The 14,149-nt window shown below is 30.4% G+C and overlaps 1 protein-coding gene across 1 annotated transcript; it reads right to left on the bottom strand.

Annotated features, from left to right (window-relative positions):
- Positions 1-231: 231 nt before the first annotated feature.
- On the bottom strand, positions 232-942 carry LOC145292390 (uncharacterized). Its single transcript, XM_080138718.1, has one exon. The coding sequence runs from the start codon at positions 940-942 to the stop codon at positions 232-234; it is 711 nt and encodes a 236-aa protein (XP_079994844.1).
- Between the last annotated feature and the right edge of the window lie 13,207 nt (positions 943-14,149).

Below are 14,149 nucleotides of genomic sequence, written 5' to 3'. Positions count from 1 at the left end.
TACGCAATGATTTATTAGTATACAAGGCAACATATCATTCAATGTGGCCACCTTTGGCGGCAATGACACGTTCCAACCGAGGTCGGAAACTCTTACAGGCCTTCCTGACGTAGTCCTTCTTCATGGACGCCCATGCTCGGTTTACAGAGGCTTTCAGCTCATTTGTGTTACTGTGGCGGGTCTTACAGGCCCTTGCCTCAATATGCGCCCACACACTGAAATCAAGGGGGTTCAAATCTGGCGATTGTGGAGCCAAAAGTCTTTGGGCCAGAAGCTCATGTTAGTCTCTAACCAGTTCTGCGCAATTTTGGCGGTGTGTGCGGGTGCGCCATCCTGCTGGAACACGTAATCTGCTTTCTTGGTAATGTTTTTAACCCATGGAAGAACTTTAGTTTCCAAAATGTCTTTGTAAACAGCGGAGGTTAGCCTGTATCCCTGTTCAAACCACACCGGGGGCATCTTCTCCCCATTGGATGCTACAACCCCAAGCATCATGACAGATGCTGGATGCTTGGTGGTTGACACTCTCTTGTGGTTAGAGACATCATTCCCAAAGCTTCCGACCCGGCCGTTCTGCCTGTTGAAGACTGGATCGACAATGAATGTTTTCTCATCGGAGAAAATGAGGATACGATTCCCGTGGCTCTTTAAGTCATTCAACAGGTGGGTGCTCCTCTCCAGACGTTTATGAATCATTGCAGCACTCAAGAGGGGTTTCTTGGAACGTCTTAGACTCTTTCCTCCCATGCTCTTGACCACCCTGGACACTGTGGATACAGAAATCTTCATCTTTTGTGCCAGTCTTGTCATTTTCAGTTCAGGATCATTTTCAAAGGCCTTTTTGATGGTTCCACGCCTAATTATTTTAGGCCTTCCTGATCGAGGTCGATCCTTGAGGGTCTCCGAGTTATTCAGACGTTGGGCAACACGATAGACAGTCATTCTACTGACGTTTAGTAGCTTTGAAATGTCAGTTTGTTTGCGACCCGCGCGCAGCAAAACGGAGATTTCATTTCTTTTTCCTTCCATTGGGTTGTACTTATAATTTAGGATTTTCTCAGGAGTCAATATTGTATCTGCAATATATAAGTATTAATTAGATGTACTCAAATGTTAGTTACAATCAATAATAATACATTAATTTATAAAAATAAAAATGTAACAGGACTTATTCAAAACCCGGTATATATATATATATATATATATATATATATATATATATATATATATATATATATATATATATATATATATATATATATATACACTAGCTGTACCCGGCCACGCATTGCTGTGGCTCAGTTTGTTAAAATGGAACACATTCCTCAATTTTTTTTTATCAATAAAAGTTGTTGTTTTTTTCCGCAAAAAATTAATTTTTTACCATAAAATGTTAGGTGAAAGTTTTTTTTTGTTTTTTTAGGAAAACTTGCACTTTTTTTAAAAAGAAATTTGGCAGTAAACGTTTCTTTTTGAAAACGGAATTTTTATCATAAAAAGAACAGATGAATGCTTTAAATGAACATTGTAAATAGTTAGGTGAAAGTAGAGAAAAGTTCTGTTTTTTTTTCAAGAGACTGTACAAATTATTTTTTTTTCAACAGATGGTGAGAAAAACAGAAATCATGCTTCCATCATTAATTATGCAAAAAAATAAATAAAGTGGAAAACTTTCTGTTATTAATGTTTGCTAAAAAATAAATACAGTAAAATTCGCTGAAATGTTAGCATATGCTGCATCTTAAAAAGTTGGTCCATGCTGACAATTAAATAAAATAAACGTCTAAAAATTAGTAAAATCGTGAATGACGGCTCTTGGGGGGAGGGCAAGTAAGTAGGAACAACACAATCATTTGTGTAAAATAATTAATATTCGAGAAATTGTAAACAATATCGAAAATATCTGATACCAAATGCAGTAAAATTCAAGTATCTTTTATACATACTGAAACTGTGTTTAAGTTATTTTTATTTCATTTATTTTATTAAAAGTTGTCTTTCCAACAATTAACTGGTTGCATGTCGTTTAATCATTGGGGACTTCACTCTTGGAAAATTGTATAAAAAATCCATGACTATCACTAATTCTAAATTTGGGAGTGCAACTCGAACTTAGGGTAAGTGGTAGATAAGTAATTTGTTAGGTGTGTCAGAAATTTTGTGAAAAATATTGAATAATTCCACATCGTTTTCCAAGCTTATAACTCCTCGAAAAATGTAATTCAAGCCCTAATTTTTTTTTTAAATAAACCAAGGTTTCATTAAAAAAACAAACAAACAAACAAACAAAAAACAAACAACGTGTTTTTAAAAAAAGAAAAAGGTTTTAAACTTCGGACTTTACAGGTAAATTTCTAAAAAACACTACTTTTTTGTTTTAAATTTGAATATATCATTTATTGATCTTTTATCTTCAATTTGTGATATATAACACTTGGTGAGTAAATTAATTATTTACTTTTTAATAGACATTTCAAAATGGGAGGCGTGAATTAATTCGGCCCCCTGTCTTTCCAGGCTTATAACTACTGGAAAAATATAATTCAACCCCTTATTTTTCTTTTTCAATTAAAGGAGCAAGGATCAAGGTTTCATTTAAAAAAAAAACAAAGAAAACAAACAAACAACGTGCTTAAAAAAAAGGTTTTCAACTTGGGATTTTACAGGTAAATTTCTAAAAAAACACTACTTTTTTGTTTTAAATTTGAATATATTATTTATTGATATTTTATCTTCAATTTATGATATATAAAACTTTGGTGAGTAAATTAATTATTTACTTTTTAATAGACACTTGAAAAGAGGCGGGCTTGAATTTTAAAAAAATGTTTGTCTAAAATATTATTTTCGGTTTATTGGAAAGAGCATAAAATTTTACATTGACCCTGAAAATATTGGAAAAATTGAATGAATAGAAAAATTTAGATAGATTTTTAAATTTTAAAAATTGAAAATACTAAGCTCGTAAAATTCAATTAATTTCATTACTGTTTTTTAAAAAATAAAAAAATATTTCTATTACTTTTTATACAACTTTAATAGTTTATTTTGGAAGTATAATCCATAAAGAAAATAAACAACCCACTTTTAAAAGAGAAATTACGAGTTTTTTAATATTTTATTCGCAGTTTCGTGTTAGGGGTGTCAAAATTTCATACAGAATTCTGATACAGCTAGTCATTTAAGCCTTCTTACTCCTTAAGCGATAAGCGGACAATGTTTATTATTATTATTATTTTTTTATTCCATGTGTAAAATCCACTTTGAACAACATATTTGGAAATTAGAAAAATAAAAATAAAAAAAAACTTTGTTTTAGCATGTTAAAAGTATTTAGGTTGGTAGATAATTAAATACTACTGTGTTTGGTATAATTTTTTTTCTGTTGTTTCTTGCTTTTAAGAATTTTGACTAAGGGGGGGGGGTTGCTTGGATCGTATTTTAAACTAAACTACGGAGGTTGGAATGCCCCCCCCTAAAACGTACTTGGAAAAATCGATTTTATAGCGAGATGGTTAGTCGAAAAAAAGGTGAAAAACAAAACAAATAATCAATAAATAATTGTTACCAAAGGCAATAAATGCTACATTTTTTACTTGCATGAATGAATTTATTTTATGTTTTAAAGTATTTTCGAGCGCTTTTCTTTATTTTTTAATCTAAAATTGCGGGTGTGGGTGCAAAATATGTCCAGATTTTCTAGAATTCCCCGCTAGATTGCAAACGAAATCTCCAGATCTAGCGGGAAAACCGCTAAATTGGAAACACTGGTCACGTGACGCAAGCGGTGATAAATAATTGTCCATAAATTAAGAAATGGCCTATCAGTACAAAGAAACCCACCTATTTATTATAGAAAAATTAAGTATAATGTTATAATTAAAAAGAGATATATAGAAACACGCATGGGTACAGTAAACATATACCAAAATGTCGAAGCAACCATTTATTTAGTTATTTAGACTATTAATTACGAACGAACCAAGAGTTATATTTTTATATATATAGATAGATACACACACACACACACACACAGACACACACACACACACACACATATATATATATATATACGTGTGTGTGTGTGTGTGTGTGTGTGTGTATTGGATTGTTATATACCTAGCCACTTCAAAATGTTACTACTATTTTCAAAATTTACATTGTTTATTTTTGTTTGTTTAATTCTTATATACAGTGCTTCCAGTATTTTTAATCTTTTACCGTTTTAATCCATATGGATGTGTTTTGTATTTTCAACTAGAACCTTTCTAAACTGGGAATGTGGGCATTCATATTGTTTATGTGTTGGCAGATCGATCTTGTTTTGGAAAGATGTAGGCAATGGCGTAGCATCAGTTTTTGCCCCCCGAGGCGGTCGGAAAATTCAACCCCCCCCGCTGCCATATAATTACATGTTTTGACCCCCCACAATTCCCTTCAGATTAATGTTTACACAATTTTCCCTTTTTTGAAATTTTAATTCATTGTAACAGTTACTTTTCAATAATTTGAATAATAATAAGTATGTAAACATTAATCTGAAAGGAATTATGTAAATCTTAATATGAAACAAAAAAAAAACAAATATTTTTTTTAAAAACAAAAACGTATAATTCAAATTATAAAAAATGTTAAATTAAAATTTGCTACACAAACAAATATAATAATAAATAAAACAGTTATGAAATGATAAAATCATTTTTATTTACTTTTTTGTTGTTGTTGAAGTCCGAATTTTCGAAAAAAAAACATGGCTGTATCAAGGAGAAGATAGTTCGATGTAGTTTTTTTTCTTTTTCTTCATAATGTCATTATTAAGAGGTTGGGCCTCTTGAAGAGAAGAAAAAACGTCTTGTATCGGCGCTTTTTGAAATCCTTGTGTGTAATCACTTGGTTTAAGTGCAAGATTTAAGAAATGGAAAGTCACACATTTTAGAAAATCTTTTTTTTATATAAATTTAAATGTGAATATCTGAAATTTGAATTCATAAATTTAAATGAGAACATTTGAAAAAATGATAAGGTTAAGAAATGATAAAATCATTTTAATTTACTTTTTTATTGTTGTTATTTCCGAATTCTCACAATAAAACATAGCTGTATCAAGGAGAGGATAGTCCGATTTAGTTTTCTTTTCTTTTTCTTCATAATATTATTATTAAGAGGTTGAACCTTCCGAAGAAAAAAAAAACGTTTTGTATCCGTGCTTTTTGAAATCCGTGTATGTAATCGCTCGGTTTAAGCGCGAAATTTAAGAAATTTGTTTTTGTTAGTAATGTTTCAATCCTTTATAAAAAATAGTTTAAACTTTTTTTTTTTAATGAATGTATTTATGAATTGAAAATAATGTTAAAATTTATCGCAAAGCATTAAGTCGGTTGAAAATTTACAAACATACTTTTCGCACCTTTTTTCAGCAAAGCCATCAATGACTCTATCAAAATTCACTCTATCGAAAAGTTCCCTCTCTATGGAGAGGATTGCCAAGTCTGTAAGCCTTGTCTGGCTCATTTTTGATCGAAAATAGTTTTTTATGAGTTTCAGTAAGATTTGGGGAGGGGGTTCTAAACGATTACGTATAATTTTACGACCTTGCCAGTCAGACTTCGGCTTAGTGAATATTTCTACACTGTTAGAGTAGGCTGGAAATGATAATTATTCATCATTTTAGGTTAAATTAATGTACGAAAGTTTAAATTTAAAAATAATTGTTTGAGCTTTATTCCGGCAAGATTTGCAAGGTGTCCATATGCAATCGCATAAAACAAAATGAACGTCGAATAAAACAAAAGGAAATTATCATTTTTAGCCAAGAATGTTAGTCTAAAATTCTCACAATATTAGTAAAAAGTATTTCCATTATCTTGTTTTTTTTTTTTTGCATTAAAACAAATCAATCTATGACATTGTCAGTAGTAATAACAGGGAAAATATTTATGATTAGGGTAAACACATGAACATTCTTTGGCAGAGAAAACGTATAGAATAGTTAAGAATACATTCACATCCGTTCTAAAGTTAAGAATTGTTTTCTATATAATAACTATGTTATTTAGAAACTCATGTCTAAAATGGAGAGGGGACTTTGTTAACTATTCTATTCCTATACCGTTTTATTTTGCATAACAATCTTTAATTATTTTTAATTGTTTATGAATTATTCAAATAGCATTTTGCCAACTAATGAAAAATGCAAATCGGCTTTGTTTTTTAAAAGACTTGCATCTCTAGCTGTTTCATTTACTCTAAAACCTTTTCATGTTTGCATATATTTTCGCAAACAAAAAATGCACTTAGTGTTTGCGTGGGAGGGACATATAGTAAATATACGGGGGAGGTTCGAAATATTTTTCTCGAATTTTTTCCTTTTAAGTGCATTTTTTGTTTGCGAAAATATATGCAAACATGAAAAGGTTTTAGAGTAACTCGGAAAAGACAAAAACAAATCACTAATTAAATATTTAGAAATTTAAAAAGAATAGGAATTGGGAATCGTATCGGATCAGGAATCTAAGACAGAATTGCTAATTGAATCGGTATCAGGGAAAAAATTTGGAATCATCTAATCACTAGTACACACACACACACACACACACACACACACACACACACACACACACACACACACACACACACACACACATATATATATATATATATATATATATATATATATATATATATATATATATATATATATATATGTATATATATAATGAAAATTACAATTGAATTTACCAAAATGATCCAAGATGGTAAAATTAAAGTAAATTATAAATATTAAAAAATTAATATTTATAAAATTATCTCAGCCAGATATATATATATATATATATATATATATATATATATATATATATATATATATATATACAGCCAGATATATATATATATATATATAAATATAAATATATAAATATATATATATATATATATATATAAAATATATATATATATATATATATATATATATATATATATATATATATATGTACACATATGTACGAATAAATAAATAAATATACAGATTAGAAAGGCATTTCATCCAAGGCATGAAAATTGTTAAACAAAATGTTTTTACTATAGGCTTTAAAAATAAAAGTACACGATTCAATTTGAAATTTATTTATCTTCCAAGTGCACTTTTATAAATTTTACAAAGTAAGGTATAAAAATTTAATTTAAATTGAATCAAAAAATTACCTTGGCTTTATTTTATGTAATGTACATTTTGTTGCGCTTGAACAAAATCATTGAAAATTTTATATCGATATCATTAATTGCTAGATGAAAGATAATGCTTTTAAATAGCAACAAAATGTACATGCCTCGGATCAAATGCTTTTCTAACTTGTATCTTATCTTTTTAAGATTATATTTTAAAACTCTCCTTCTCTCTATTCCAGTTTATATTTCTCCTCACACCACAACACATTTTTGCAACCCCCTCTTTGTATTATTACAGGTCTGCATATTCTCTCTGTTGCAGTTTGCATTTCTCCTCACACCAAAACTCATTTTTTTTGCAACATCCTCTTTGTAATACAGGTCTGAATAATGAGAAAATCTGAATTTTTTTAACAAAAACTTAAAAATAACTTTTTTAGACTAAATTTTTTTTAACTTCTTTCAGAATAGAAAATCTTTAAAATTTAATAAGAAACATATTTCATATAGGTTTTATTAACAAATATTCAGTGCATATCGAGAATAATAGAGATGAAAATTTCAAAAGGATTGTATAACTGGCTACGGTCAATAGTCGTCCTCGCCAGCGAAAGTCTTTGTTATTGTTATCCTATTATTACTATTATTTAAAACATTTTGTGTCCTGCTCTTTCGCGCGAGGACTAATATATATATATATATATATATATATATATATATATATATATATATATATATATATATATATATATATAGGGGATCGGACAAAAGGACACCGGACAAAACCCAACAGCTAATTAAAGCAAAGACAGATAAAATCCCAAATGAACCAAAAAAATTAAAAATCACTTTTTATATTTTTATTTTAATTTAATTAAATTTAGGAAAATTAAACACCGGGGAACTAATTTTGGCAAGGTATGAAAATTAAGCATCTACGGAATAAATATCAATTGAAGATGGAGTTTAAGACCATTCTTACAGACGATATAGTTTTGAATAAGATTCAAATGCCTCTCACAGAAATATATATATTTTTAAATATTTACTCTTGTTTGAAAACAAGCAAGTCGATTTTTCTAAGTTAGGTACGTGTTCTAAGGAGATTTTTCTTGCATTATCTTTTAAAATTATTATATTAATAAAAAAGTAAAAAAATAAGACCCTATTACTTGAGTTAATTCATCATAAACAATTCCGGTTTAATCATAAATACATAATATAAAATTATAAAATGTTGTTAAAAATTTGAAAAAATCAAACTTGGCAGAAATGCGGCAGTATTTAAACTATCAAATAGAAAGCCACTTAAACAGTATTTGGAGGTGTAGCTCTTAGTTCCAATTTAAAATCATATTCGCTTATATGACGATCATAAAATCTGTTTACAGTCGATTTTTATTCCGTACTTGCTTAATGTTTCTACAATTCCAAAATTACATAATATTCTCTTGTTTATTTTCCGTTGTATCAATTAATGAATATTAAAAATTAAAAAAAATCATTTTTGGAATTTAGGGACACATTTTTCCAATACCGATACCTCTAAAAGTTCCGATTTTTTACAACCTTTTCGGTATAAAATTTCAAATTTTTGTTAGCTTGTATTTATTTTTTTATATATTTTTCTATTTTCTATTTTTACCCCCTAAAAATGCCGTCCCCTGACATGGGCCGCTCGTAAAATAGAGACACATTTTTCTGATTCCGATACCTCCAAAAGTTTCGATTTTTACGACCTTTTCAGCAAAAAAAATTCCGATTTTTTTGTTAGCTGTTATTTATTTTTCTATTTTCTATTTTTAACCTCTCAAAATGCTGCCCCTAACGTGTGCCGCTCATAAAATAGGGACACATTTTTCTGATTCCGATATCTCTAAAAGTCCTGATGTTTTACAAGCTTTTCTGGCATAAAATTTGATATTTTTTTGTTACCTTTCATTTATTATTATTTTTTTTACCCTCTCAAAATGCCGCCCCTTGGAACGTGCCACCCGGGGCGGACCGGGCCTTTGCTATGCCACTAGGTGTAGGTCAAACGTTTAGACAATGTATTAATTTAAAAAATGACAAAATAAAGCTTATTAAGCAAAAACACTCCATGGTATTCAACAATACTTGTCTGTATGAAAACATGCTGCCTAAATGCACAAAATATATGCAGCTATGGTCAAAATTATGGAACACTAATGAAAAATCGAAATTATGATTCAAACTTATATATTTCAAGGTTAAGAATAGTTAAGTAAACATTAATAAATTTATTTTAACAATAATTAATATTTGGCATGTCCTTCTTTTGACTTTATAACAACTTTTATTCATTTTTGTATATTATTAACTAAATTGTTGTAGGTGGTAACATATATTTTCTGCTACTCTTCATGAAGTTTGGTTCCTAATTACTTTTTATATGCATTTGTGCATTCTCACTTTTTCTCCTAGATGGGATCACAAAGTTTCGATGGGACTTAAGTCTGGGGTTTGAGGGGACCACTTCATCATTGTAATCATTTTTTTTTTCAAACCAGCCCATTGAAAATTTTGACGTGTGGCATTGGCATTAAATATTTTAGTCAAACTGGTATGTTAATATAAATTGTGGAACCCTTTCTGCCCTCACATGTGTACAACAGTCCAGTCCAATGCAGCCCCAAATCATCACGCTTCCGCCTCTAAATTTGATAATTGAAACCAAGAAATTGAAATAAAATGTCTCTCCTTCCCTACGAGGCCCTGTCGGTGGGGCATTAGAATACGCCAACTGCCCCCCCCCCCTGCAGAGGGTAAAAGTCCCTCAATGGGGGTCCTGGATATGACCTTAAAGTATATCCAGTGGTGAGGCCCCAGCTTGTGGGCTTTGGGGGAGTGTGGAGCCACCCTTTAATTACCATTGCTCCCAGGTCCACTCTGACCCGGAGTGGTAGTACCTGTTAGGGTCCCAACCATGGGTTGAATAGAAACCGACGTGAAAACAACAAATATATTCTATTAAAAAAATTTTTCTTCAAAATCTTTGGATTCGGCATTAAATAACCCAAAAAGGGTTGATATGCCGTAAAACAAAAACAACCAACCAACCTTCCCTACGGCGAACATAAACTGCTCCAGGAATGCCAAAAGTCTGATGAAAAAAAATGAGAATTTACTACAATTTTGAATATATGTGTTATGGATATATATTCACATAAAAAATTCAATGGTTCTGTTAAAAGTTTAGAAAATAGAAGCGGTTAAAAAGTTACTTTCGTCAGACCTAAACATTTTGGGTCAATAATCAGGTGTCCGATCAAGTTTTGTCAAATTCCAGTCGTTTTTTCTTGTTGGCTTAATTTTTTTAATCCTGCTTCTCACAACTTTCTTCCAACCGTTCCAGCTGATATGCTTTTGTTTGTATCCCCCTTAAATACAGCAGCAAGCTATCTTCAAGGGATGCTCTTTTCAAAGATCTGTTTTCCCTGGCGGTTGTAGACGTTTTATTGCTTTGCCCTTTATTGTTGCTGAAAAAAAATTGTACCTTGTACCTTTTAATCATCATTTGAACTCCCTTCCTTGAACATTCCATCTTCTCGGCAATATCTACCTGAGAATATCCTTCACCAGATAAAGCGACAATTTGTGCCTTTTCAATCTCTGAAAGCTTTTTCTTTGAAAGCATTTCAATTAAATATACTATTATAGCACTGGCAGGAATCAAATATTACCCGAAAAATGAGAAACAACATTTAGCATGACAATGAATCATTTTGAATATTAGAATGAATTTAGTATGAAACTCAGTTAAAACACCAGAAATAGTCTATAAAGCAAATAAATACTACAATCTACTGTTAAATATTTTACATTTGCTCTCAAATGTTCACTGTACATTTTTTTAACCTTTAAATGCGTATGTTTAAACTATTATCAAAGTTAGTTATTTATAGGTGCTTCATTATTTTGACCATGGGTTTATATATATATATATATATATATATATATATATATATATATATATATATATATATATATATATATATATATATATATTAATGAAAACAAAGGGATATAGTGTTTACCTGATATACGCAATGGTAAGCTTCAAACTAATGTAAATAACAGTATTTATATATAGAAGATTTAATCCCAACCGAATTAAAAAAAAACAAAAACAATACGCAATAGAGAGTAGAGCTTATAATAAGAGAAAGAAAATTAAAACTTCAAGTTGAACTTTACAATCAAAATTTATTGTTCGACTGAATACTCCGAAAAGCAATTTACAAAGTCCTAATTCCGCGGAGTTTCAAAGAATGTTATTCTTGTTATTCTTCTCGTCAGAGGACATAAAGAAATCAGCAAATTATATTTGTATCAATGGTAGAATTTGCTAGTTAAAGCATTAAGTGAAACCACAATTTATTGTAGTTATAAATTTCCAAATAAAGAGTGAAAAAATGTTGGATATGTAAAAATATATATAAAAACAAACCGCATATAATATTTCAGCTTGCATGAAAATCCTCTCAAGTTGATCCGAAATGCAAAATAGTTCTTTCGAGAGAATGGATTCCAAAATAAGTCCAGCGTGAAGATGCATATAATCCGATTGGAAATCCTTCAAAACAGCTGAAATAATGAAAATTGCTTTTTTCCGAGCAGTGCAGTAACCCAAAGGGAAGTCTGTCCCCAGTTAAATGGGACCTAAAAGTAAAGAGAGAGAAATCCAGTATGAGAACCTTTATCATCGGCTTAATAAGAAAAAGTGATTTCAAATTAAATTTTAAAGTAATCAAGTTCAGGCTAAGCGAAAAAAACAGTCCGTGAAAGCTCGTATTACTCCGACCGGAAATTATCTAGACAGAACGAAACAGATCTTTCTATAAAGTGTTAAATTCAATGTCATTATTAAAAAATTGGAGGTGTGAGGATTATATCGTTTTAAGTGTTGCATAATCATAGCTTATTAAGGCTGTCGAAATGTCATTCAGTCGAACAATAAATTTTGATTGTAAAGTTCAACTTACAGTTTTAATTTTTTTCTCTTATATATATATATGTATATGTGTGTGTGTGAGTGTGTTTGTGTGTGTATACTTGTGTATGTGTGTTTATGTGTGTGCACGTATTTATATATGCTTTTAATGTTTTAACTGCATTCAAGAAAGGGAACAAACACTCATTTAATTGTCTTTACATGTGTTAAAAGCGGTTTAAAATATAAAAGAATTTATAGCTCTGGTTTTGTGCTATTGAGCTATTAATAGAACATTGTGCTTTTGTATTTGAAATATATATATATACACACATTTATCTGTCTATCTCTCTATATATGTACATTCATACACACATACATACATATATACATACATACATATATATATATATATATATATATATTTAAAACTATTTACTATAATAATTATTAAGTAACTACTGACACTAGTGATTCATCCTTTCAGAAATCATCAGTGCAACGTGCCACGATTAACACCAGTCGATAGATTCAAACCCGGCAACAGAAGCCATTCGGCTACCGTTAACCACGAGAAATATAGTTGAAATTTAATTTATTTGTTATTTATTTGTTAAATGCTTTTTAACATCTGGCAGAGTAATCTAATCATTATACTTTTATTTCAACTGAAAATGCTCAAGGATAAGAAACGAGTTTTCTTAAAGGGGCCGACATAATACTATAATAATTATTGAACACCTACAGACACTAGTGTTTCATCCTTTCGGGAATTATCAGTGCAGGGCGTCACAATTAACACCAGTCGATAGATTCGAACCCGGCAACAGAAGCCATCTCGAGCTCCATTATCAAGGACCTAATCCATTCACCTACTGTTAACTATATATATATATATATATATATATATATATATATATATATATATATATATATATATATATACAGTCATCCACATACATTATTGTTTCGCTGTTTCACAGCTCATCAGTGCGGCTAGACAGGCAACTGCCTAAAGCCTGGATCGAAACCCGACCCAAATGACAGTCAAGGCTGCTCACCATTATGCTATATGACTGATGTTGTGTGGGTAATGAATTAACAATGTTTTGACATCGTCCAAATGCCTACGCTCGACTTGTGTACACAATACGCTAATGGCAATTCGTTTATCACTTCTCAATATGATCAACCTAAGATAGAGAGCATTATAGTCATCCACATACAGTACTGTTTCGCTGTTTGTATATATATATATATATATATATATATATATATAGATGTTTTTATTTGTTTTTGTTAGCGATACTCATTGAACGAATTCAATTATTTATACGAAAGTGCATTTTTACCTAAATGCGAGTTGGGAATAATTTTCCCTTTGACCAATTTGGTACTGCCTAAATGGGGAGCGGCATATATATATTATTTTTAAAATATAATTATCCACTGACACGTGTTTCGTCGTCTACGACTCATCAGAGTGGCTGAATCTAGCGAGATTCGAAATCAGGACCCCATGATAAGAAGCCTAAACCTCTACCATGGGACCAACTCGCTCGACTACTGAATGTATCGCGTTTTTATGTAGATGTTTTTATTTGTTTTTGTTAGCGATACTCATTGAACGAATTCAATTATTTATACGGAAGTGTATTTTTACCTAAAATAAAAATATATATATAAAAGTGAACGTGTTTGCCTGTATGTCTGTCTGTCTGTGTACATTTCCCTAAGCAATAACTTCAATTTTTAGTCTACAGACTCGAAATTTTATATACAGGGTACTGAGATTTGGGAAAATCTATGTGACCGGTTTTCGACCAGAAATTTGGCTGTTAAGGGGTCAAAGTTCAACGATTTGACCTTTGAGAACTCTACCAAACTCCTCCGACAATTTTGGGTATGAATACTTGAAATTTTAGATATAGGTTCCTTGGACATGGATCTAACTTAATAACTTGATTTGAGCCTAAAACAATAAATGTTAAGGGGTCATAATAGGGGTCATATTTAAAAAAGTGACCG

This window comes from Euprymna scolopes, chromosome 13 (assembly GCF_053919585.1).
Source record: "Euprymna scolopes isolate OS-2025 chromosome 13, ASM5391958v1, whole genome shotgun sequence".
In the NCBI taxonomy this organism is placed as follows: Eukaryota; Metazoa; Mollusca; class Cephalopoda; order Sepiida; family Sepiolidae; genus Euprymna; species Euprymna scolopes.
The sequence above is the reverse complement of the archived record's forward strand: the minus strand, read 5'-3'. Positions and strand labels throughout refer to the sequence as shown.

Coding starts and splice junctions, on each gene's coding strand:
- LOC145292390 (XM_080138718.1), bottom strand. CDS start 942: ATGACTGTCTATCGTGTTGCCCAACGTCTGAATAACTCGGAGACCCTC.